The sequence below is a fragment of the Pan troglodytes genome, chromosome 2 (assembly GCF_028858775.2).
Source record: "Pan troglodytes isolate AG18354 chromosome 2, NHGRI_mPanTro3-v2.0_pri, whole genome shotgun sequence".
Taxonomy (NCBI): domain Eukaryota; kingdom Metazoa; phylum Chordata; class Mammalia; order Primates; family Hominidae; genus Pan; species Pan troglodytes.
Window position 1 is genome coordinate 51398422 of NC_086015.1, and position 24462 is coordinate 51422883.

Here is a 24462-nt window from a genome sequence, read left to right on the forward strand (position 1 = left end):
TATTCATCATTCTACTGTCAGTTTCCATGAATTCAGTGGTTTTAATTTTTAGCTCCCACAAATAAGTGAGAACATGCAGAGTTTGTCTTTCTAATGCTTGTTAAGTTCTTAGTACAGGTCTTGGCCTATTGTAAACAATATTTTCACCTGAGCATCTTCCTTCCCTGTTTAGGAAATAACTCGAATCCTTATGACAGCTCTGAGCTAGACGTAGCAAGTGATATTAACCCCATTTTACACATGAAAAAAGCCAAGCCTAGGCTGGGCATGGTGACTCATGCCTGTAATCCCAGCGCTTTGGGATGCCGAGGTGGGAGGATAGCTGGAGGCCAGGAGTTTGAGACCAGCCTGGGCACCATAGCAAGACCCCTGTCTCTACAAAATAAAAATAAAAATTAGCTGGTGCCAGGCATGGTGGCTCACGCCTGTAATCCCAGCACTTTGGGAGGCCAAGGCGGGTGGATCACAAAGTCAAGGGTTCGGGACCAGGGCCTGGTGCAGTGGCTCACGCCTGTAATCCCAGCACTTTGGGAGGCCGAGGCGGGTGGATCACGAGATCAGGAGATCAAGACCATCCTGGCTAACACGGCGAATCCCCGTCTCCACTAAAAATACAAACAATTAGCCAGGCGTGGTGGCGGGTGCCTGTAGTCCCAGCTGCTCAGGAGGCTGAGGCAGGAGAATGGCGTGAACCCGGGGGGTGGAGCTTGCAGTGAGCTAAGATGGCACCACTGCACTCCAGCCTGGGTAACAGAGCGAGACTCCGTCTCAAAAAAAAAAAAAAAAAAAAAAAGGAGTTCGAGATCAGCCTAGCCAACATGGCAAAACCCCATCTCTACTAAAAATACAAAAATTAGCTGGGTATGGCTGCATGCGCCTGTAGTCCCAGCTACTTGGGAGGCTTAGGCAGGAGAATTGCTTGAACCCAGGAGGTGGAGGTTGCAGTAAGCCGAGATGGCGCCATTGCACTCCAGCCTGGGTAACAGAGCGAGACTCCGTCTCAAAAAAAAAAAAAGAAAAAAAAATAGCTGGGCATGGTGGCACACAGCTGTAGTCCTAGCCACACAAGAGGCTGAGGTGGGAGGATCACTTGGAGTTTGAAGCTTCATTGAGCTATGATAGTACCACTGCACTCCAGCCTGCCTGACAGAGCAAGACAATTTCTAAAAAAACAAAAAACAAAAACCAAGCCCAGATTTCACAGCAACTCAGGGGCACTGTTTCCCACTTGTAATCTGGTAACTCCTTTCTTTTCTTTTTCCCCTCGGTGGCTGTGATCCCTGGACGTGCCCTCACTGAGAGCTCTCCACAGGTCTTCTCTTATTCCTTCAGAAAAGGATCCCCAGCTACTTCAAAGCCTGGCTGTTTTTGGAGGTTCTCTGGTCTTCTTCCTGTTAGTTGTGTAGGTACTGGGGTCCTGTCAGGGCCTCTGGTTCTTTCTCCTCATCTGCTGCTGGGCCTGCCTTCTCAGCCTCCACTGGAGCTTCATACTTCCCGCTAGACTGTTCCGAGTTCTGCAGAGTCCCAGACCATAGCGAAATGGGGACAAGGTCTCTGTCCCTTACTCCAGGAACTTCACCCAGCCTCTTTCTTCTTTTTTAGTGGAGGAGTGATCAGCAGTCACAGAGGATTTTGTTAGGGTTTTAAAAATATCCTTTTGCTTCTAACAGGCTGCAAATAATAATAATAACATAAATATCCTGGCTGCTCCACTGACTCACTGTGTGGCCAGGGATTCATTTTCTGTGCCTGTTTTTCAGAGTTGTTTGTAAGAACCATATTTTTAAAAAATAGAAATGCTCTGGGAGGCTGATGTGGGTCAACTGCTTGAGCCCAGGAGTTTAAGACCAGACTGGGCAACATAGTGAGACTCCCATCTCTATAAAATAAAAAAAAGTTTGGGCGTGATGGCTCATGTCTGTAATCCCAACACTTTGGGAGTCTGAGGCAGAAGGATTGCTTGAGGCTAGAAGTTCCAGACCAGCCTGGGCAATATAGCAAGACACTACCTCTACAGAAAATTAGCTGAGTATGGTGGTATGTGCCTGTAGTTCCAGCTTCTTGGAAGGCTGAGGCAGGAGAATTACTTGGACCCAGGAGTTTGAGACTGCAGTGAGCTATGGTTGCAGTACCACTGTAACTCCAGCCTGGGCAACAGAACAAGACCTTGTCTCGAAAATAAAATAAAACAATAAAAAATAAACTAAAAACAATTTAAATAGAAATGGAATGGTCTAATATGGAAAGAACATGGGCTCTGGAGCCCAAATGCCTAGGTTTCAGTCATATCCCCATCAGTTATTAGCACCGTCACCTTGGTGAATACCCTCTTTGCCTCAGTTTCCTCATTTCCTCATCTGTAAAGTGGTGATGATAATAGTGTCTACCTCTTAGGGTTGTTCTAAGGATGGAGTGATTACTAGGCACTCAGCATAGTGCCTGACCTGTGGTAGGTTCTCAGTTAAGCATCTGCTGCTGATCTTATAGGAGGACGGAGATGAGATTCAGATAGAATGTGACCTCTAGGCATGATTTGCTAGGGGTGGGAGCAGCATCTTTCTGTCACCATTGTGTGAACAGCAGGGTCAGATGTTCCTAGTGATATCACGGGAAGCCTTGTTTCTAGGACGTAGGAGTCCCCTGTCCATCTGATTCCTTTGGCCTCTATCCCACGAGACCTCTGAGCTACACTTTTACTCATTTTCTCTAACCTAAGGGTGGGCAAAACCTCTTACTGCAAAGGAGTTAACCACAGAACATTCTCTCATATAGTCAAGTTTTACCTCATAGCTTAGGCCACATTTTAAAAAATATTTTAGTTAATTAATTATTTTTGAGATAGTGTCACACTGTCACCCAGGCTGGAGTGCAGTGGCACAATCATGGTTCACTGCAACCTTGAACTCCTGGTGTCAAGCAGTCCTCTCACCTCAACCTCCCAACTGGCCAAGAGTATAGGCGCACACCACCACACGTGGCTAATTCTTGTGCTTTTTGTAGAAATGGGGTTTTGCCATGTTGCCCAGGCTTGTCTTGAACTCCTGGGCTCAAACGATCGGCCCACCTTGGCCTCCCAAACTGCTGGGATTACAGGCATGAGCCACTGTGCCTGGCCTATTTTTATTTTTTAATACAGACAGGGTCTGACTCTGACACCCCAGCTGAAGTGAGGTGGTGCCATCATAGCTCACTGCAGCTTCAAACTCCTGAGCTTAAGCAGTCCTGCCTCAGCCTCCCAACTAGCTGAGACCACAGGCATGCACCACCACTCCTGGCTAATTTTTAAATTTTTTTTCATAGAGATGGGGGTCTCGCCATATTGCCCAGGCTGGTCTGGAACTCCTAGCCTCAAGTGATCCTCTCACCCCAGCCTACCAAAGTGCTGGGATTATAGTCATGAGCCATCATGCCCAACCCAAGGCCACTTTTTATAGTTGTGTTTTTGTTGTTGTTGTTGTCATAATTATTTTTGAGGGAGGGAGTGGAGAGGGGGTGGAGTTGGATAGATCAGAGTGAGGATTGTTAAATGCCTGTCAGCTCCCTAAAGTTCTTGGTAAATCCTTATGTTTGTGCATAGTTGAAAATTTCTAGGGGGATTTATTTCATGGCTTTTATCATATTCTCAAAGGACCCACAAAAGGCTAAATAAAAACCACTGATAGGGGAAAGTGGTATTCAGGTATCATTTAGCTCTTCAGCAACTCTTAAGACATTTGTTTTCCAAATTTCAAACATATAGAAAAATTGGAAGAATAATTCAGTGCTCACCCAAGTTCTCACTATCTAGTTTTTTTGTTTTGTTTTGTTTTTAGAGACGGGATTTACTCTTTGTTGCCCAGGCTGGACTTGAACTGCTAGGCTCAAGTGATCCTCCTGCCTCAGCCTCTGGAGTAGCTGAGACTACAGATGTGCGCTGCACCTGGCTGATTCATTTTTAAATTTTTGTAGAGATGGGATTTATTGTTATGTTGCCCAGTCTGGCCTTGAACTCCTGGGGTCAAGTGATCCTCTGGCCTCAGCCTCCCAAAGTGCTGGAAGTACAGGTGTGAACCACTGCACCCAGTGTGTTACCTAGTTTTGTTTGTTTGTTTGTTTTGTTTTTTTAAGATGGAGTCTTGCTGTGTGGCCAAGGCTGAAGTGCAGTGTTGTAATCTCAGCTCACTGCAACCTCCCCCTCCTGAGTTCAAGCGATTCTCCTGTCTCAGCCTCCCGAGAAGTTGGGATTACAGGTGCCCACCACCATGCCTGGCTAATTTTTGTGTTTTTAGTAGAGATGGGGTTTCACCATGTTGGTCAGGCTGGTCTCGAACTCCTGACCTCAAGTGATCCACCTGCCTTGGCCTCCCAAAGTGTTGGGATTACAGGCATAAGCCACTGTGCCCGGCTACCTAGTTTTGATGGATGTATTTCACCTTATTTGTTTTCTCTCCAGATAGATAGATAGAGAGAGAGAGAGATCCCACAAGCCCTTTGAAAGTAAGTTTTGGACATCACTTTTCCCGGACACATCTCAGCATGTGTTTCCTAAGAGTGAGGACATTCTACACAATCACAATATTATTATCATACCTAAGAAAATCTACAATAATTTTCCCCTATCTTTTATGACTTTTCTTTTTTTTGCAGACTCAGATCCAGCTGGGGTTCTCATATTGCATTTAGTTGTGTTCTGTCCCTTTAATCACTTATTTATTTGTTTATTTATTATTATTATTATTATTATTATTATTATTATTATTTTTGGAAACAGACTGGAGTGTGCACACAGCTCACCACAGCCTCAACCTCCCAGGCTGATTCTCCCACCTCTCCCTCTTCAGTAGCTGGGACTACAGGCGTGGGCTACCATACCCAGCTAATTTTTTTTTTTTTTTTTTTAATTTGTAGAGATAGGGTCTCATGTTGCCCAGGCTGCTCTGGAACTCCTGGGCTCAACAGTCCTCTGACCTCAGCCACCCAAAGTGCTGGGATTACAGACCTGAGCCACCATATCCAACCTGTTTAATCATTTTTAATCTAGAATAGTCCACTGCTCAACCCCCTCCTTTTACATGACATTACTTTTTTGAAGAGAGTGGGTTCATTGTTGCCCCATTTTCTGAATTTTTCTGAGTGTTTCCTTTTCATGTTCATCTGTCCTCTGCATTTCCTGTAAAAGCAATCATTTGCTGAGTATACAACACATCTGATAAGGCCCCTACCATTCCTTAATGCTTATTGTTTGAGGTTGGGGTCACTGGCATGACCCTGCCGTCGGCACACAGTATGTTGGAGGCATGTTTGGAATGTGAGCGGAAGAGCAGCTAATGTTCAAGGCAGTGACATTTCGGCTGAGTCTTAGTAGAGAAAGTAGGGACAATGTAGATAGGCATTGATACCTGAGAGCAGCAATTCCCAAGTACTATTGGCTGGTTGTCCCTGGGAGGTGCCAGAGGAAAATCCTTGAAGGTTGTGGGGAGCAGGTTGTTTATTTTTGTAGAGACGGGTCTTGCTCTTTTGCCCAGGCTGATCTCTAATTCCTGACCTCAAGTGATCCTCCCACCTTGGCCACCCTAAGTGTTGGGATTACACGCTTGAGCCACCTCGCCTGGCCAGGAACAGGTTATGCAGGGTCATAAACTCTGTGCCAAAATTAGATTTGGTCCTAGAGGCTTTGGGAAGCTACTGCACACATTCTTTTTAGATTATATATTATTTCCTATCATCTCACTGTCCTGAGATAAGCATGTTTTGGTCTATCTTCTCCCTAAGGGTGTGTGTGTGTTTCAGAAGGATTTAAAGCTGGAAGTGACCTCAGAGTTGTGCTAGAAATAACAATTCTGGCCACTTGGTAAGGGACGGATTTGAAGGGGTGGGTTGTCCAGGACAGAGGTGGCATGGGGAGAGAGAAAAGAGCTTATGGACACAGGGACTTTCAGGAGCTGAAACCAACAGAAGAACCAGGGTTAGACTCAGAGGTTTGGGAAAGGGTTGCTTGATGCTGTAATTAGCTCAGCTGTCGCCTCCCTGCCATCTGTTCCTCTTCTCCCTTTGCTCACCAGGCAGACAGAAGCTGTCACCCAGGCTTCCCGGTTCCCATGTGGCTGATTCCTTAGCTATGCATCCTGGGTCCTGGGAAGGGACCTCAGGAAAGATGGGTGGGCCACACACATGGTGTGAGTGAGTGTGCTCCCAGACAGAGCAGGCTGCCTCATCTCAGCCTTTCTCAGCCACCTCTCTCTACCTTGCAAACCTTGGTCATGGCCTTAAGGAGCCCTGTGAGGTGGGTATCAGTGCTCATAGTGTTTGTGGCGTGAGTGGATCTGGCCTCCCAGATTGCTAGCCAAGACACCAGCAGCAAGTACTGCAACAGGGACAGTTGCAGTTGCCTTAGTCTGGTGATCTGAGTTGAACAGGGGGCCCTTTGGGCTAAGCCTGTGCCTCCAGGTGGGTGTGTATGCTCACCGTCCAAGACAGTCTGCTCTGGAGGTGGTGAGTGCCACTGTGGACAGGCACTCCAGTGCTCTCTCTGATGTGGGTAGTGACCTCCCCTTCTCACCTTCTCCCACCTGGGCCATTCTCCTCACACAGCTGCAAGTCTTTCCTCACAGATGAGGACACTGCAGATCACATATTTCTATGCTATCCTTTCCCAGGCCAGGAGAATGGGTTGGTGAGAGAGGCTTTCTGTTCCCACTCTTGTTTGGTGCCTCTTGCCTGCAGTTGCTATCAGCTTAGGGTTATGGTAGTCACCCCAAAACGCAGCAGGGCCCAATCTTCTAGGGAGGCTTGAGTTCGTGACCCTTTCTGGAATCCTTATTAGGACCCCATTTCAGTCCGCTGAGTTCCTTGGCTTCCTGAGCTGGCAGACTCCTGGACTTTGTAGAGAGACTGCAGCATTAGGAGGACCTGCCAGAGTGTTGGTGCAGGGTCAAGGCTCTCGTGGTCAGCATTTTGGTGCTGCTTGTTCAGGAGGCGAAGTTCCTGGTGGTCCAGGAGACACGCTTATGGTTGTAGGTCTGCACTTAATCCTGAGTCCTGGTTGGTGCTTGGCCAGGACTCAGAGGGCAAGGTGGGGGTCTTCTCTGCCACTGGCTTATGTTCTTCTCTCTCTATAGTTTGTCCTGAAGAATTATGGAGAGAACCCAGAAGCCTACAATGAAGAACTGAAGAAGCTGGAGTTGCTCAGACAGGTAGGAGGATAGTATTGTCTTTTTATGCATGGGTAGACAGGATTGGTTTGATAGGGAGATAAAGAAACTGCCTAGGCTGGGCATGGTGGCTCAACACCTACAATCCCACCACTTTGGGAGGCCGAGGTGGGCAGATCATTTGAGGTCAGGAGTTTGAGACCAGCCTGGCCGACATGGTGAAACCCCATCTCTACTAAAAATACAAAAATTAGGCAGGTGTGGTGTCATGTGCCTGTAGTTCCGGCTACTCAGGAGTCTGAAGCAGGATAATTGCTTCAACCCAGGAGGTGGAGGTTGCAGTGAGCTGAGATCATGCCACTGCACTCCAGCCTGGGTGATAGAGCGAGCCTCCATCTCAAAAACAACAAAAAAGAAACCACCTGGCCCTTTCTAGCTTTTGATGTAAAGTGAAAGACAGCTGGATGTGTGACTCATGCCTATGATCCCAGCACTTTGGGAGGCCAAGGCAGGAGGATTGGTTCCTCCTGGAGTTCAGGCCCAGTAGTTTGAGACCAGCCTCAACATAGTGAGGCCCTGTCTCTATAGAAAACAAAAAAAATTAGCCAGGCATGATGGTGCACAGCTATGTCCCCAGCTACGCAGGAGTCTGAGGAGGGAAGATCACTTGAGCCCAGGAGGTTGGGACTGCAGTGAGCCAACCATGTTCATACCACTGTACTCCAGCCTGAGTGACAAAGTGAGACCCTGACTGTTTAGAAAACAAAACAAAAGTGAAAGATGTGTGACTCTTCCTTTCACTTAAACACTTAAGAGGCCATTGTAGGTTATTAATTGGCCTAATTTCAATATTATTGTGTCTCAGGGAATAGGGAGCCTGAGGAGAGGGAGAGAGGCAGGAAAAGGCCAGCCAGTGAAGCAGTGAGAACACACGGAACATTTATAAGTCTGCCGTCTTCTATGGGTGCAATTCATGGCACCAAAAACAATTATAATAGTAACATCAAAGATCACTGATCACTGATCACCATAACAGATATATAATAAAAAAGTTTGAAATATTGTGAGAATTACTAAAATGTGACACAGAGTCATGAAATGAGCACATGCTGCTGGAAAAATGGTGCCGACAGGCCTGTGTGATGCAGAATTGTCACAAACCTTCAGTCTGTAAAAAACACAGCACCTGTGAAGTGCAATAAAATGAGGTATGCTGTATTTTTTTCCTGATTATTGTATGTACTATTGGATAACAACATGTTTTCCCTTATGTTTTTGTTAGAAGGGTGAGAGTCTGCACTGGCATGGCTGAGCTTGAGTACCAGTGATGTAGATACATGCCATAGAAATCAGTAGCTGTTAGTGTTTTCTTGTCTATCATGGACCACATACCAATCCTTGCAATAACCCAGCAGTACTAGCAACTATTGTCAGTATACTACCCATCAGTAAATTTTTGGATACATTTTCATTTAGTCTACTGAGTGAAGATATTTTCTTTTTCTGAGACCTAGTCTTACTCTGTCACCCAGGCTGGAGTGCAATGGCGCGATCTCAGCTCACTGCAACCTCTACCTCCCAGGTTCAAGTGATTCTCCTGTCTCAGCCTCCTAAGAGATTCTCCTAAGTGATTCTCCTGTCTCAGCCTCCTGTCTCAGCCTCCTAAGTAGCTGGGACTACGGGCGCCCACCACCATGCCCGGCTAATTTTTTGTATTTTTAGTAGAGACAGGATTTCAACATGTTGGCCAGGCTGGTCTCGACCTCCTGACCTCAGGTAATCCACCTGTCTCGGCTTCCCAAATTGCTGGGATTACAGGTGTGAGCCACCGCGCCCGGCCTGGTGAAGATATTTTCTATGTCAGTTATTCAAAATTAGTACAAGGCCAGGTGCAGTGGCTCACGCCTGTAATGCTATCACTTTGGGAGGCTGAGGCAGGTGGATCACTTGAAATCAGGAGTTCGAGACCAGCCTGGCCAACATGGCGAAACCCCCTCTCTACGAAAAATACAAAAATTAGTCGGGCATGGTAGCAGCGCATGCCTGTATTCCCAGCTACTAGGGAGGCTAAGGCAGGAAAATTACTTGAACCCAGGAGGCGGAGGTTGCAGTGAGCCAAGATCGTACCCCTGCATCCAGCCTGGGCAACAGAGTGAGACTGTCTCAAAAAAGAAAAGCTAGAAATTATTACACTTAGTAAGGAAGGCATGTGAAAAACTGAGATAGGCCAAAAGCTAGGCCTCTTGCACCAGATCACCAAGTTAGGAATGCAAAGAAAAAATTCTTGAAGGAAATTAAAAAAGAATCGAATGATGTCATATCTCTGGATATCAGATTCTCCCCCTTCCCTGGGATTTGCTGGGGTTTTTTGTGTGTTTTTGATTGTTGTAGGCTACCCCTGTGCCAAGAATCAGCCTGAAATGTAAACTTAAAGTTTTTTTTTTTTTTTTCCCGAGACAGGGTCTCACTCTGTCGTCCAGGCAGGAGTGCAGTGGCACAATCACGGCTCACTGCAGCCTCCATCTCCCCAGTTCAAACCATCCTCCCACTGCAGCCCCCAAGTAGCTGGGACTACAAGTGCACACCACCGCATCCAGCCAATTTTTAAATTTTTTGTAGAGACGGGGTTCCCCTGTGTTGCCCAGGCTGGTCTCAAACTCCTGGGCTCAAGTGATCTTCTGGCCCCAGCCTCCCAAAGTGTTGGGATTAAAGGCATGAGCCGCAGCACCCAGCCTTGTAAACTTAAGGTCTTCACAGGTCTTTTCTGAGCCTGTACCATTCCCTGCACATGCGCAGACTTTCTCATTTGCCCTATATATGTGGTTGCTTTTGAACATCTTACTCTTTAGTGTCTGCCTCCCAAAGGAGGAAAAAGAGAAAAATGAAGGGAAAAGATGCCAGGCCTTTAGATCCCTTGGAAGATCCTTCAGCTAGAGGTGAAGAAGCTTACAGCCATGGAGGGAGGTGCAATAGTGGAGGAGCTGCCTCTTTCTCTGTACCTCTGTGATCAGAAGCAGCAATCAGCAAGATCTCCTGTATTTGGAGGACAGAGTCCTTTTTGTCCATGCTGGCTCCCACAAGCTGCTCCTGGAACTGGTGCTGGGGGTGGGGGATGGGTGGCTGCTACTATGGTAGGGGCTGAAATTGACCAAAATTAATGGCAGTGAGCTGTACTGTCAAAGCCTTTGCCTAGAAGTTGCAAGCCTTTAATAGACTCCAGAGTTAAGTCAGATTCTGCCAGTGCAGCTTGTCTTGGTGGGGAGACCAAGCTTCTTCTTATGCTGTCTTCTCAGAATGCTCCTCATAAATTGAATCTTTAAAAAGGGTTTATTTGAACAAAGTTTGAAAACTAGTGAGATAATCTTAGCCCCTGGGGCAACCGTCATTTTGCACACACAGGCACACACTACACACAAGGACGCAACACACCCTAGAAGGAGCATTACCACCAATCTCCAAAGCATCCTCTGAGACATATCCTCCAAAGCATAAGGCAGGCAACCTGCACAGAGCAATGGGCTGGGTAGAGCAGCCCCTGAGAGAGCTGTGAGCCAGCAGCCTTCAGACCTGTGCTTTTCCAGTGCAAAAAAAGCTCACACATGGCCATCTGGGGTAGCCACTTCCCCTTCCTGGGACTTGGTTTAATTTATCCCAGCAATGTGGGAGTTGGACTAGATCACTGTTTTTTTTGTTTTTGTTTTTAAAGACAGAGTCTCACTCTGTCACCCAGGCTGGGGTGCAGTCTATCTCGGCTCATTGCAACGTCTGCCTCCTGGATTCAAGCGATCCTCCTACCTCAGCCTCCTGAGTACCTGGGACAAGTATGCACCACCATGCCTGGCTAATTTTTGTATTTTTTGTAGACATGGAGTCTCGTATATTCCCCAGGCTGGTCTTAAACTACTGGCCTCAAGCAATCCTCTGCCTCAGCCTTCGAAAATGCTGGGATTACAGGCGTGAGTCACCACGCCTAGTCTAGATCACTGTTCCTTAAACTTGTGAAACCCCAGAACAAATTTTCTTACATAGGACGTTGATAATAATCTTTCAGTGAAAAAGTTATTGGAAGCTTTAGGCAGTCCTCTTTCCCTGATCTGAGCCTCAGTTTCCTCATCTGTAAAACCAGGGTTTGAATAGTTGTTTCTAGGAAGACTTTCCTTTTTAAACTCTGAAATAAATTCTTGGCTCTGTGATTACAGGGAATAAAACTGACAGGTGCAGGGGATGCTATGGGGGCGTCACAGCATCAAGCTCTCTCTCAGACTCCTCTGTGCGGCTCTGCGCAGCTCGTCTGAGAGTCTGACAGACCAGGCTAGAACCACAGGGGGCTGCATTCTTGGGTGGATTAAAGGGTACAGGTGATCTCTTGGATCTGGAGGGGAGACTGCTTCCATTGTTTCCCAAAGATGGTTTTAGGAAGTACAAGACAAATTTTATTTTATTATTGATTTATTTTTGAGACAGAGTTTCACTCCTATTGCCCAGGGTGGAGTGCAATGGCACAACCTCGGCTCACCACAACCTCTGCCTCTGCCTCCAGGGTTCAAGCGATTCTCCTGCCTCAGCCTCCCGAGTAGCTGGGATTACAGGCACTCGCCATCACGCCCAGCTATATTTTGTATTTTTAGTAGAGACAGGGTTTCTCCATGTTGGCCAGACTGGTCTCAAACTCTCAACCTTAGGTGATCCACCCGCCTTGGCCTCCCAAAGTGCTGGGATTATAGGTGTGAGCCACAGCACTTGGCTTTTATTTTATTTTATTTATTTTGTTTTATTATTTTATTTTTTGAGATGGAGTCTCACTCTGTTGCCCAGGCTGGAGTGCAGTGGCGCAATCTCGGCTCACTGCAAGCTCCGCCTCCCGGGTTCACGCCATTCTTCTGCCTCAGCCTCCCAAGTAGCTGGGACTACAGGTGCCCATCACCATGCCTGGCTAATTTTTGTATTTTTAGTAGAGACAGGGTTTCACCTTGTTAGCCAGGGTGGTCTTGATCTCCTGACCTCGTGATCCGCCTGCCTCGGCCTCCCAAACTGCTGGGATTACAGGCGTGAGCCACTGCATCCGGCCTTTTATTTTATTTTTTGAGATAGGGTCTCACTCTGTTGCCCAGGCTGAAGTGCAGTGGCATGATCATGGCTTACTGCAGCCTCCACCTCCCAGGCTCAATCACTTCTCCCCCTTCCCAAGCCTGTAGTCCTGAGTAGCTGGGACTACAGGTATGCATCACCGCACCTGGCCAATTTTTGTATTTTTTGTAGAGGCGGAGTCTCGCCATGTTCCTCAGGCTGGTCTCAAAATCCTGGGCTCAAGTGATCCTCCCACTTTGGCCTCCCAAAGTGCTGGGATTATAGGCATGAGCCACCATGCCCGGCCAAGATTTTTCAATATTTTTATATGTGCTATTTTAGTGAGTATTGAAAAAAACTGTGTGGCTAGCGCATCACACCTGTGATTTAGAGCTGTTATTGCTTAGGATGTGGCTCTTAATTTTAAAAATGGATTGTTTAAAGAAAAATGTTAAGTACAAGTGGTATTTGGATATGGCAGAGGTCATGATGGAGGGGTATGATAAGAATGGCTAGATTTGAGAAGCATTGGCCTAATGCTGTGAGCTGCAGCTGTGACATGCCTTATCCTTGCACTGGGCATTCTAGAAGCCTCACTACCAGGGAGATTATCATCCCTGTTTAAAGAAGAGACTGAGTTTCAGAGTCTCCCAAGACACTGCTGGGAAGTGGTGTAGAGTACAACTGGTGCCTGACTCTTCTGTTCCACTGTCCCCAGGGTGTATGTACCCCATCTGAGAGCATCCCTGCTGGCAGCTCAGAGCCGAGCTCCCAGAGTGGAGTGTCCTGGAGGATTTCTTCTGGCTAAGTCCTAGTGAGAGGCTCTGGTCCTCTCTGCAGGGGGCTGAGGGCAGACAGGTGTCAAGCCATCCCCCTCACTGTGCACCTGCTCCTTGGAGGGTGTATTGTTTGCTTTTCTGTTTGTTTAAGCAGAGGGTTCATTTTTTTGTTGTTTTCCCCCCAAAATAATAGCTCTGTTGTTTATCATAAATATTGAAAATGTTTAATATAAATACATAAACAATATGAAGAATTAAATACATGTCTGTCAGATGTATACATATTTATCTATTTATTAATTATTATTATTATTATTTGAGACCGAATCTCACTCTGTCACCCAGGCTGGAGTGCAGTGGTGCAACCTCAGCTCACTGCAACTTCTGCTCCCTGGATTCAAGTGATTCTCCTGCCTCAGCCTCCTGAGTAGCTGGAATTACAGGTGCGCACCATCATGCCTGGCTACTTTTTGTGTTTTTAGTAGATACGGGGTTTCACCACGTTGCCCAGGCTGGTCTCGAATTCCTGGGCTCAAGCGATCCACCCGCCTCGGCCTCCCAAAGTGTTGGGATTATAGGCGTGAGCCAACTCGCCCAGCCATATCTATCTATCTATATAGAATAAGATAAATTACTTAAATCCTGTCATTCAGAGATAATCACGGTTAACATTATGGTGTACAGTCTTCTGAATTTTCTTTTTGTTTATGTACCTATTTGTGGGTTTTTTTGTTTTTTCTTTTGAGACAGAGTTTTGCTCTTGTTGCCCAGCCTGGAGTGCAATGGCATGATCTCAGCTCACTGCAACCTCCGCCTCCCAGATTCAAACGATTCTCTTGCCTCAGCCTCCCGAGTAGCTGGGATTACAGGCACACACCACCACACCCAGCTAATTTTTGTATTTTTAGTAGAGACGGGGTTTCACCATGTTGGCCAGGCTGGTATCGAACTCCTGACCTTAGGTGATCCGTCCGCCTTGGCCTCCCAAAGTGCTAGGATTATGGGCGTGAGCCACCTTGCCTGGCCTGTGTACCCATTTGGATATCAGTATTTGTATGATCCCATTTGTTACATTCTTTTTTTTTTTTGAGATGGAGTCTCGCTGTCGCCCAGGCTGGAGTGCAGTGGCGCGATTTCGGCTCACTGCAGGCTCCGCCCCCCGGGGGTTCACGCCATTCTCCTGCCTCAGCCTCCCTAGTAGCTGGGTCTACAGGTGCCTGCCACCACGTCCGGCTAATTTTTTGTATTTTTAGTAGAGACGGGGTTTCACCGTGTTAGCCAGGATGGTCTCGATCTCCTGACCTCGTGATCCTCCCGCCTCGGCCTCCGAAAGTGCTGGGATTACAGGCGTGAGCCACCGCGCCCGGCCACATCCTTTTCTTTTTTTTTCCCCCAATAGCATGCCATAGGCATCTTAACATATGAGTAACTAGAGACTCTTGTCTTTAGTTTTCATGGCTGCAGCATATTCTCTTGTGAGGCGCCTTGACATAATTAATTTAAAACAGTCCCCTTTAGTGGGAATTTTGGTGGGTATCCAGTTTTACCTTTTGCTTTTTTTGAGAGACAGGGTCTTGCTTCATCACCCAGGCTGGAAAACAGTGGCACAACCATAGCTCACTGCAGCCTTAACCTCCCAGGCTCAATCGATCTTTTCCCGTCGGCCTCCCAAGGAGCTGGGACCAAAGGCACCATCACGCCTAGATAATTTTTAAAATTCTTTTTTGTTGAGACAGGGTCTTGCTACATTGCCCAGACTGGTATCTAACTCCTGGCCTCAAGCGATCCTCCCACCTTGGCCTCCCAAAATGCTGGGACCACATGTGTGAGCCCCTGCACCTGACCTGGAGTCCAGTTTTTGACCCTGGTAATAATGCTGTGATGAATATCCTTGCATTCAAATCCAAGCATTTGCTTTCCTGGAAGTCTGTTACTGTAAACTTTTAGATACAGAACTGTAGGTCATGCTGAGTGTGGCAGCTCACACCTTTAATCCCATCACTTTGGGAGGTAGAGATGGGAGGATCACTTGAGCCCAGGAGTTTGAGAACAGCCTGGGCAACATGGCAAAACCCTGTCTCTATTAAATTAAAAAAACTGTGGGCCAAAAGTTAAGTAGAGTAAAAAACTTAAAACATGTTGCAAACTGCTTTTCAGATATTTGAGATGGGCTGGGCACAGTGGCTCATGCCTGTAATCCCAGCACTTTGAGAGGCTGAGGCGGGTGGATCACAAGGTCAAGTGTTCGAGACCAGCCTGGCCAAAATGGGGAAACCCCGCCTCTACTAAAAATACAAAATTAGCCAGGCATGGTGGCGTGTGCCTGTAGTCTCAGCTAATTGGGAGGCTGAGGCAGGAGAATTGCTTGAACCCAGGAGGTTGCAATGAATACTGCATTCCAGCCTGGGTGACAGAATGAGACTCCGTTTTTGTTTTTTTTTTAAAAAAAGGAAAAACTATGTGGGATAGATTCAGTTGGCCAGCTGCCAGCCCTGGCTTGTGGAATGTTTTGTTGAACGACTATAGGTATAGCCATGGACTTTTTGGGATCCCTTGGTGTGTGCAGTCGGCCAGCTGTGATGCATTTTCCTGGCATTTGTGAGTTAGCTGGCCTGCGGGTCCACTGCCCCATATGACAACAGGCCTGCTTCTCCCATCCTGCCCCCCAGAATGCTGTCCGTGTCCCACGAGACTTTGAGGGCTGTAGTGTCCTCCGCAAGTACCTCGGCCAGCTTCATTACCTGCAGAGTCGGGTCCCCATGGGCTCGGGCCAGGAGGCCGCTGTCCCTGTCACCTGGTGAGAGCCGCAGGCAGGGCTGGAGGATCCCACGGGGAGTCTGGGTGGTGGGGGTGCTCCTCCCCTCCCTTCCCCCTTCTCCTTGCTGCATAGGATGGGGAATGGCCTCATATGGTCCCCCCAGGCCTCCCCACATCCCCACAATGGGGTGTTTAGTCCCCTTACCTAATCTCAGGGCCCTGGCTAGCTCCTGCCCTCGAGATAACTGGGGTGCCATGTCTGCAGGACAGAGATCTTCTCAGGCAAGTCTGTGGCCCATGAGGACATCAAGTACGAGCAGGCCTGTATTCTCTACAACCTTGGTGAGCTGCCTGATCCCTTCCCCATGGCCCTACTCCCCAGTCCTGCCAGCCTAGCTTTCAGCTCTTCAGATGGCCACAAAGGCAGTGGGCTGATAAAGGGAGGACTCCAGGATTCCCGCCCCTCCACTGACCTCCCCACAGCCCTGCCAGCTCCTCCACTGTTTTCTGGGCTGGGCCCGTGGGGAGCCTCTGCTGGGGCGAGGCTCTACTGGGCTGGCTGCCACACAGAGTTGCCACTGTGTGCTCTGTCTGGGAGAGAGGGCCTTTCTTCTTTGACTGGACAGCCCCTCCCCACTGTGGTTTTGGGCTGCTTCAGGCAGGAGGAGAGCGTGGCTGGCCTCAGCTTGCCCTGCTAGTCAGCCTTAGCCTGGCTCAAGGGAGAAGCTTGGGGAGCCCCAGAGTTCTGTGCAAACATCCCTGAAGCTTGAAGATTGGACCCCTTGGACAGGAGCCCTTCCATCCTCTGCCAAATGCAGAGCAGGAGACTGAGGGCTGGGCAGGACTTCTGAGTTTCCCTGTTCCCTCCAGCTTGGGTGTCCTTGGACTCGTTGCCCTGGTTCTCAGAGCCGTGTTGTCCTGATTGTGGATAACAGCAGTGCCCCCTCTGTCTCACCTTCACATGGGTGTGAGCAGCCCCAGGCCCCTAACACTGTCCCCTCCCTCCCCCAGGAGCGCTGCACTCCATGCTGGGGGCCATGGACAAGCGGGTGTCTGAGGAGGTGAGGAGAGGGGCAGTAGTGGAACATGTGGACATACCAGGGAGGGGCAGCCTCCCAAGTATGGATGAATCCTGACCCATGGAGTGGACACAGGCCATCCTCCCACTCCCTCCTAGGGCATGAAGGTCTCCTGTACCCATTTCCAGTGCGCAGCCGGCGCCTTCGCCTACCTACGGGAGCACTTCCCTCAAGCCTACAGCGTCGACATGAGCCGCCAGATCCTTACGCTCAACGTCAACCTCATGCTGGTGAGGAGGCGCCCTGGTTGGAGTGGAGTTGAATCCAGGGAAGGGGATGGCCACGGAGGGGGCAGTTGGGCCTGGATCCTGGACCAAGGCAGTGAGGGACAAGCAAGGGGCCTTGGCTTTGTTGAATCAGGAGCACGGTGGTGCTGCTTGGAGTGGGGACAGCTGGGGGAGAGGGCAGTGAAGAGGGATCCCTCAGTCTGCCCCTGGGGAAGGATAAAGGGAAGGGGAAGCGGGAGGCCTTGGGTGAGCGAGGGAGTGCACCTCACGTGTCGCCCCAGGGCCAGGCTCAGGAGTGCCTCCTGGAGAAGTCGATGTTGGACAACAGGAAGAGCTTTCTGGTGGCCCGCATCAGTGCACAGGTAGGGACGGGGCTGAGGGGAGGCCTTCACTTTACTGCTGACTCCCCCACTCATTGGGCCCCACCCTGTTCTCAGGTGGTAGATTACTACAAGGAGGCATGCCGGGCCTTGGAGAACCCCGACACTGCCTCACTGCTGGGCCGGATCCAGAAGGACTGGAAGAAACTCGTGCAGATGAAGATCTACTACTTCGCAGCCGTGGCTCATGTGAGGGCCTGGGGCCCCAGGGCGGGGCAGGGCGGGGCTGAGTGGCCACAGCTCAGGAAGCAAGTCGTGGCGTCTCTTCTTCTTTCCCAGCTGCACATGGGAAAGCAGGCCGAGGAGCAGCAGAAGTTCGGGGAGCGGGTGAGTGAGTTACAGCGAGGAGGGGACTGGGGACCAATGGCAGCCTTCAGTGAGATGCCGGTGTGCTCCCGCTCCTTACACACCAGGGGGTGGCCTTCTCTGTCTCACCCTGGCCATCACCCTGCTGGAGGCCTGGTGTCTTAAGTGTTGTCCCATCTGTGCAGACCTCGTCCCTCTGGGTCTGAGGAGGTGGGGCAGGCTCCCTACAGAGCAGGTGGCTGGGGCAGGGTGTGGCACTACCTTGCTGTTGGCTGGGGTGGTGCCCGGCTGCCTCCTGAGCTGCTTGTCATCTGATGGACAGATAGGGCCGGGTGGGAGGCAGGAGGAGAAGGGGTCCAAGCAGAGGAGGACAGAGCAGGCTTTCCTGCCACCCTCCACAGGTTGCATACTTCCAGAGCGCCCTGGACAAGCTCAATGAAGCCATCAAGTTGGCCAAGGTAAAGCTGAGGAAGGCCTGGCTGCCCTGAGGGTATAGGAGCAAGCCCGGTAGGACTGAGGGGGTGTCCTGGTGCCAGCCTTGGTTAGTGCTAAGGCCCCACCCCGTCCCTAACCCCACAGGGCCAGCCTGACACTGTGCAAGACGCGCTTCGCTTCACTATGGATGTCATTGGGGGAAAGTGAGTCTGTGGGGGTGGCCCTGGTTCCCTCTTTTTGTGAAGGGTCTTGTCCCTCTGCTGGCATCTACATGGGAAGTAGGTTCTGGATCCCCACTGACACCCCGTGACTGCCCACTCCCCCTGCTCCTGATCCCCAGGTACAATTCTGCCAAGAAGGACAATGACTTCATTTACCATGAGGCTGTCCCAGCATTGGACACCCTTCAGCCTGTAAAAGGTCGGGGAGCTGAGAGGTGGGGGCAGAGGTGACGGTGGGGTGGGGACAGGACACAGGAGGCTGCCTCAAGGACTCTGCGTGGGCCTGATCTCCACAATTCCCACCCCCCCAGGAGCCCCCTTGGTGAAGCCCTTGCCAGTGAACCCCACAGACCCAGCTGTTACAGGCCCTGACATCTTCGCCAAACTGGTACCCATGGCTGCCCACGAGGCCTCATCACTGTACAGGTGGGTGGAGTGTGGCACAGAGGGAGGTGGGGTGTCTTGAGATGTGGGTCTTCAGCAAATGCTCTGTCACTTCTGCAGTGAGGAGAAGGCCAAGCTGCTCCGGGAGATGATGGCCAAGATTGAGGACAAGAATGAGGTCCTGGAGTGAGTGTGGGACTTGGGCAGGGAAGCGGAGGCAGGCAGCACTTCCCGGGCCTCTGGGGGCCCCAGGGCTGCCTATGCTGGGAGAGGAATGAAATATCCATTCCAAACAGGTTTCCCAATGCTGCCTTCCCGCCCAGGGTGGTGGGGCTAGTGTGTAAAGCAGGAGTCATGTCTTGGGAGGAAGAGGTGCCTTCTGTTCCACTGTTTCCAGCAGTGCCCTGGGCATGTTCTGTGAGACCAGGCCAGACCTGGTAGTAGGGGTCCGAGGTCACAATTTGCTCTCTGCTGAGACCTCAGATTGAGTGGTGAGGCTCGCCCTAGCGGCTCCTTTGACATGGTCAGAGTTGGATCAGCACCCAGCACCCACCTGGCCCTGTTGCTCCCCACAGCCAGTTCATGGATTCAATGCAGTTGGATCCCGAGACGGTGGACAACCTTGATGCCTACAGCCACATCCCACCCCAGCTCATGGAGAAGTGCGCAGCTCTCAGCGTCCGGCCCGACACTGTCAGGAACCTTGTACAGTCCATGCAAGGTGAGTAAGGGGCAGAGCAAGCAGGTGGAAGGGAGTGTGGAGGTCATCTGCTGTGGCCTCCTCCGTGTCCCTGGTCACTGAGGATGGAGGCTGCACCCCTCTAGGCCCTGGCTCGGGCATCCACACCCACTCCTCTGAATCAGCATACCTCATGCACCCTGCTCAGTGTACGCTGGGCCTCACTTAAGCCCTGACCTGAGGGGGCGGTTCTGTCTCTTGGGGGAGGGGCCCATGGGTGCCCGGTCAGCCTGCCTCAGGGGCTGCCTGTACAATCCACAACCCCAGTGCTGTCAGGTGTGTTCACGGATGTGGAGGCTTCCCTGAAGGACATCAGAGATCTGTTGGAGGAGGATGAGCTGCTAGAGCAGAAGTTTCAGGAGGCGGTGGGCCAGGCAGGGGCCATCTCCATCACCTCCAAGGCTGAGCTGGCAGAGGTGAGGCGAGAATGGGCCAAGTACATGGAAGTCCATGAGAAGGCCTCCTTCACCAACAGTGAGCTGCACCGTGCCATGAACCTGCACGTCGGCAACCTGCGCCTGCTCAGCGGGCCGCTTGACCAGGTCCGGGCTGCCCTGCCCACACCGGCCCTCTCCCCAGGTGAGCCCCACCAGACCCCATTGGGAGACTCGAGCTGGGGTTTTCTCTGGCCTCACTGACCACTGCTGCCCACAGAGGACAAGGCCGTGCTGCAAAACCTAAAGCGCATCCTGGCTAAGGTGCAGGAGATGCGGGACCAGCGCGTGTCCCTGGAGCAGCAGCTGCGTGAGCTTATCCAGAAAGATGACATCACTGCCTCGCTGGTCACCACAGACCACTCAGAGATGAAGGTGGGCTGGGTGAGCAGGGTAGAGGGGCTCTGGCTCCAGGCCCCACCCTTAGGAGTCGAGGCCCTGAGTGTCCGTCCCTGGCCCCCACCCCTTCCTCAGAAGTTGTTCGAGGAGCAGCTGAAAAAGTATGACCAGCTGAAGGTGTACCTGGAGCAGAACCTGGCCGCCCAGGACCGTGTCCTCCGTGCACTGACAGAGGCCAACGTGCAGTACGCAGCCGTGCGGCGGGTACTCAGCGACTTGGACCAAAAGTCAGTGCCCAGTCCTCTGCTCTTTCCCGGAGCCACCTGGAGCCCAGCCCCATGGTTCACCTGGAGCTGGCCCTTCTGCCCACCAGGTGGAACTCCACGCTGCAGACCCTGGTGGCCTCGTATGAAGCCTATGAGGACCTGATGAAGAAGTCGCAGGAGGGCAGGGACTTCTACGCAGATCTGGAGAGCAAGGTGGCTGCTCTGCTGGAGCGCACGCAGTCCACCTGCCAGGCCCGCGAGGCTGCCCGCCAGCAGCTCCTGGACAGGTTTGTGTGGCCCTGGGGCTGTGGTGCGGCTCGGGTCCACACAGGCTGGGGTGATGGGAGCCTGGCCCCACTTTTTCCCTGCCTGTCGCACAGGGAGCTGAAGAAGAAGCCGCCGCCACGGCCCACAGCCCCAAAGCCGCTGCTGCCCCGCAGGGAGGAGAGTGAGGCAGTGGAAGCAGGAGACCCCCCTGAGGAGCTGCACAGCCTCACCCCTGACATGGTGGCTGGCCCACGACTGCCTGACACCTTCCTGGGAAGTGCCACCCCGCTCCACTTTCCTCCCAGCCCCTTCCCCAGCTCCACAGGCCCAGGACCCCACTATCTCTCAGGCCCCTTGCCCCCTGGTACCTACTCGGGCCCCACCCAGCTGATACAGCCCAGGGCCCCAGGGCCCCCTGCAATGCCCGTAGCACCTGGGCCTGCCCTCTACCCAGCCCCTGCCTACACACCGGAGCTGGGCCTTGTGCCCCGATCCTCCCCACAGCATGGCGTGGTGAGCAGTCCCTATGTGGGGGTAGGGCCGGCCCCACCAGTTGCAGGTTTCCCCTCGGCCCCACCTCCTCAATTCTCAGGCCCCGAGTTGGCTATGGCGGTTCGGCCAGCCACCACCACAGTAGATAGCATCCAGGCGCCCATCCCCAGCCACACAGCCCCACGGCCAAACCCCACCCCTGCTCCTCCCCCGCCCTGCTTCCCTGTGCCCCCACCGCAGCCACTGCCCACGCCTTACACCTACCCTGCAGGGGCCAAGCAACCCATCCCAGCACAGCACCACTTCTCTTCAGGGATCCCCGCAGGTTTTCCAGCCCCAAGGATTGGGCCCCAGCCCCAGCCCCAGCCCCATCCTCATCCTCAGCCCCATCCTTCACAAGCGTTTGGGCCTCAGCCCCCACAGCAGCCCCTTCCACTCCAGCATCCACATCTCTTCCCACCCCGGGCCCCAGGACTCCTACCCCCACAATCCCCCTACCCCTATGCCCCTCAGCCTGGGGTCCTGGGGCAGCCGCCACCCCCCCTACACACCCAGCTCTACCCAGGTCCCGCTCAAGACCCTCTGCCAGCCCACTCAGGGGCTCTGCCTTTCCCCAGCCCTGGGCCCCCTCAGCCTCCCCATCCCCCACTGGCATATGGTCCTGCCACTTCTACCAGACCCATGGGCCCCCAGGCAGCCCCTCTTACCATTCGAGGGCCCTCGTCTGCTGGCCAGTCCACCCCTAGTCCCCACCTGGTGCCTTCACCTGCCCCATCTCCAGGGCCTGGTCCGGTACCCCCTCGCCCCCCAGCAGCAGAACCACCCCCTTGCCTGCGCCGAGGCGCCGCAGCTGCAGACCTGCTCTCCTCCAGCCCGGAGAGCCAGCATGGCGGCACTCAGCCTCCTGGGGGTGGGCAGCCCCTGCTGCAGCCCACCAAGGTGGATGCAGCTGAGGGTCGTCGGCCGCAGGCCCTGCGGCTGATTGAGCGGGACCCCTATGAGCATCCTGAGAGGCTGCGGCAGTTGCAGCAGGAGCTGGAGGCCTTTCGGGGCCAGCTGGGGGATGTGGGAGCTCTGGACACTGTCTGGCGAGAGCTGCAAGATGCGCAGGAACATGATGCCCGAGGCCGTTCCATCGCCATCGCCCGCTGCTACTCACTGAAGAACCGGCACCAGGATGTCATGCCCTATGACAGTAACCGTGTGGTGCTGCGCTCAGGCAAGGATGACTACATCAATGCCAGCTGCGTGGAGGGGCTCTCCCCATACTGCCCCCCGCTAGTGGCAACCCAGGCCCCACTGCCTGGCACAGCTGCTGACTTCTGGCTCATGGTCCATGAGCAGAAAGTGTCGGTCATTGTCATGCTGGTTTCTGAGGCTGAGATGGAGAAGGTGAGAAGAGGGGGTGGGTGCCCACGAGGGCAGTGTGGGGTGGCAGGGCAGGGGATCCTGGAAAACCAGGTCTGTCTTGGCTTGTCTGTCCCTCAGCAAAAAGTGGCACGCTACTTCCCCACCGAGAGGGGCCAGCCCATGGTGCACGGTGCCCTGAGCCTGGCATTGAGCAGCGTCCGCAGCACCGAAACCCATGTGGAGCGCGTGCTGAGCCTGCAGTTCCGAGACCAGAGCCTCAAGCGCTCTCTTGTGCACCTGCACTTCCCCACTTGGCCTGAGTTGTGCGTCCACTGCTCTGGATGGTGGTTGGGGGTCTAAGTGCTGTCCAGTCCTTGGTGCTGGGAGGGATGAGAGCCTCAGGTCAGGCCTGGCTCATAGGCTCTTCCTGGCCCCATCCTGTCCCACAGAGGCCTGCCCGACAGCCCCAGCAACTTGCTGTGCTTCATCCAGGAGGTGCACGCACATTACCTGCATCAGCGGCCGCTGCACACACCCATCATTGTGCACTGCAGGTAGAGGGTGGGCCTGAGGGTCTCTCCTTTATGGGCTCTTGGCATAGCCTCATACCCCCTTCTTGGCACAGCTCTGGTGTGGGCCGCACGGGAGCCTTTGCACTGCTCTATGCAGCTGTGCAGGAGGTGGAGGCTGGGAACGGAATCCCTGAGCTGCCTCAGCTGGTGCGGCGCATGCGGCAGCAGAGGAAGCACATGCTGCAGGAGAAGGTGAGGATCTGGGCAGATGGGGCTGGGATGGGCCTTCTGTCCCAGGGTGACGGGCCCCTGCCCAGCTGACCTGGCCAAATGCACCTATGCAGCTGCACCTCAGGTTCTGCTATGAGGCAGTGGTGAGACACGTGGAGCAGGTCCTGCAGCGCCATGGTGTGCCTCCTCCATGCAAACCCTTGGCCAGTGCAAGCATCAGCCAGAAGGTGAGGAAGGTTCCGTGGAAGCTGCTGGGAGAGCCACAGCCTTGGGACTCCCTCTCCTCACTCACTCTGTCTTCTCAGAACCACCTTCCTCAGGACTCCCAGGACCTGGTCCTCGGTGGGGATGTGCCCATCAGCTCCATCCAGGCCACCATTGCCAAGCTCAGCATTCGGCCTCCTGGGGGGTTGGAGTCCCCGGTTGCCAGCTTGCCAGGCCCTGCAGAGCCCCCAGGCCTCCCGCCAGCCAGCCTCCCAGAGTCTACCCCAATCCCATCTTCTTCCCCGCCCCACCTTTCCTCCCCACTACCTGAGGCTCCCCAGCCTAAGGAGGAGCCGCCAGTGCCTGAAGCCCCCAGCTCGGGGCCCCCCTCCTCCTCCCTGGAATTGCTGGCCTCCTTGACCCCAGAGGCCTTCTCCCTGGACAGCTCCCTGCGGGGCAAACAGCGGATGAGCAAACATAACTTTCTGCAGGCCCATAACGGGCAAGGGCTGCGGGCCACCCGGCCCTCTGACGACCCCCTCAGCCTTCTGGATCCACTCTGGACACTCAACAAGACCTGAACAGGTTTCGCCTACCTGGTCCTTACACTACATCATCATCATCTCATGCCCACCTGCCCACACCCAGCAGAGCTTCTCAGTGGGCACAGTCTCTTACTCCCATTTCTGCTGCCTTTGGCCCTGCCTGGCCCAGCCTGCACCCCTGTGGGGTGGAGATGTACTGCAGGCTCTGGGTCAGGTTCTGCTCCTTTATGGGACCTGACATTTTTCAGCTCTTTGCTATTGAAATAATAAACCACCCTGTTCTGTGGCCTGTGTCTGAGTCTGCCCATTGCTGCCTCA

General features: G+C 52.5%; 1 protein-coding gene across 5 annotated transcripts in view; it reads left to right on the forward strand.

Annotated features, from left to right (window-relative positions):
- PTPN23 (protein tyrosine phosphatase non-receptor type 23) overlaps window positions 1-24430 on the forward strand; it is a 34100-nt gene extending 9670 nt beyond the window's left edge. The window contains exons 2-25 of one of the 5 annotated variants that reach the window (XM_016940942.4): window positions 7098-7172; window positions 15646-15773; window positions 15999-16075; window positions 16745-16794; window positions 16911-17042; window positions 17321-17401; window positions 17477-17608; window positions 17699-17746; window positions 18127-18183; window positions 18305-18363; window positions 18501-18580; window positions 18693-18807; window positions 18886-18951; window positions 19341-19486; window positions 19772-20083; window positions 20159-20313; window positions 20413-20564; window positions 20651-20830; window positions 20924-22694; window positions 22791-22975; window positions 23102-23206; window positions 23278-23416; window positions 23509-23622; window positions 23701-24430. In XM_016940942.4, coding sequence (XP_016796431.1) covers window positions 7098-7172; window positions 15646-15773; window positions 15999-16075; window positions 16745-16794; window positions 16911-17042; window positions 17321-17401; window positions 17477-17608; window positions 17699-17746; window positions 18127-18183; window positions 18305-18363; window positions 18501-18580; window positions 18693-18807; window positions 18886-18951; window positions 19341-19486; window positions 19772-20083; window positions 20159-20313; window positions 20413-20564; window positions 20651-20830; window positions 20924-22694; window positions 22791-22975; window positions 23102-23206; window positions 23278-23416; window positions 23509-23622; window positions 23701-24180 — 4839 coding nt within the window. In that variant the 3' untranslated portion in view covers window positions 24181-24430. Of the gene's footprint in view, window positions 1-7097; window positions 7173-13321; window positions 13420-15645; window positions 15774-15998; window positions 16076-16744; window positions 16795-16910; window positions 17043-17320; window positions 17402-17476; window positions 17609-17698; window positions 17747-18126; window positions 18184-18304; window positions 18364-18500; window positions 18581-18692; window positions 18808-18885; window positions 18952-19340; window positions 19487-19771; window positions 20084-20158; window positions 20314-20412; window positions 20565-20650; window positions 20831-20923; window positions 22695-22790; window positions 22976-23101; window positions 23207-23277; window positions 23417-23508; window positions 23623-23700 lie in introns of those variants that run through there. The other 4 variants (XM_016940944.3, XM_063805676.1, XM_016940946.3 and 1 more) reach the window with 4 other exon arrangements.
- The last annotated feature ends 32 nt before the right edge of the window (window positions 24431-24462 follow it).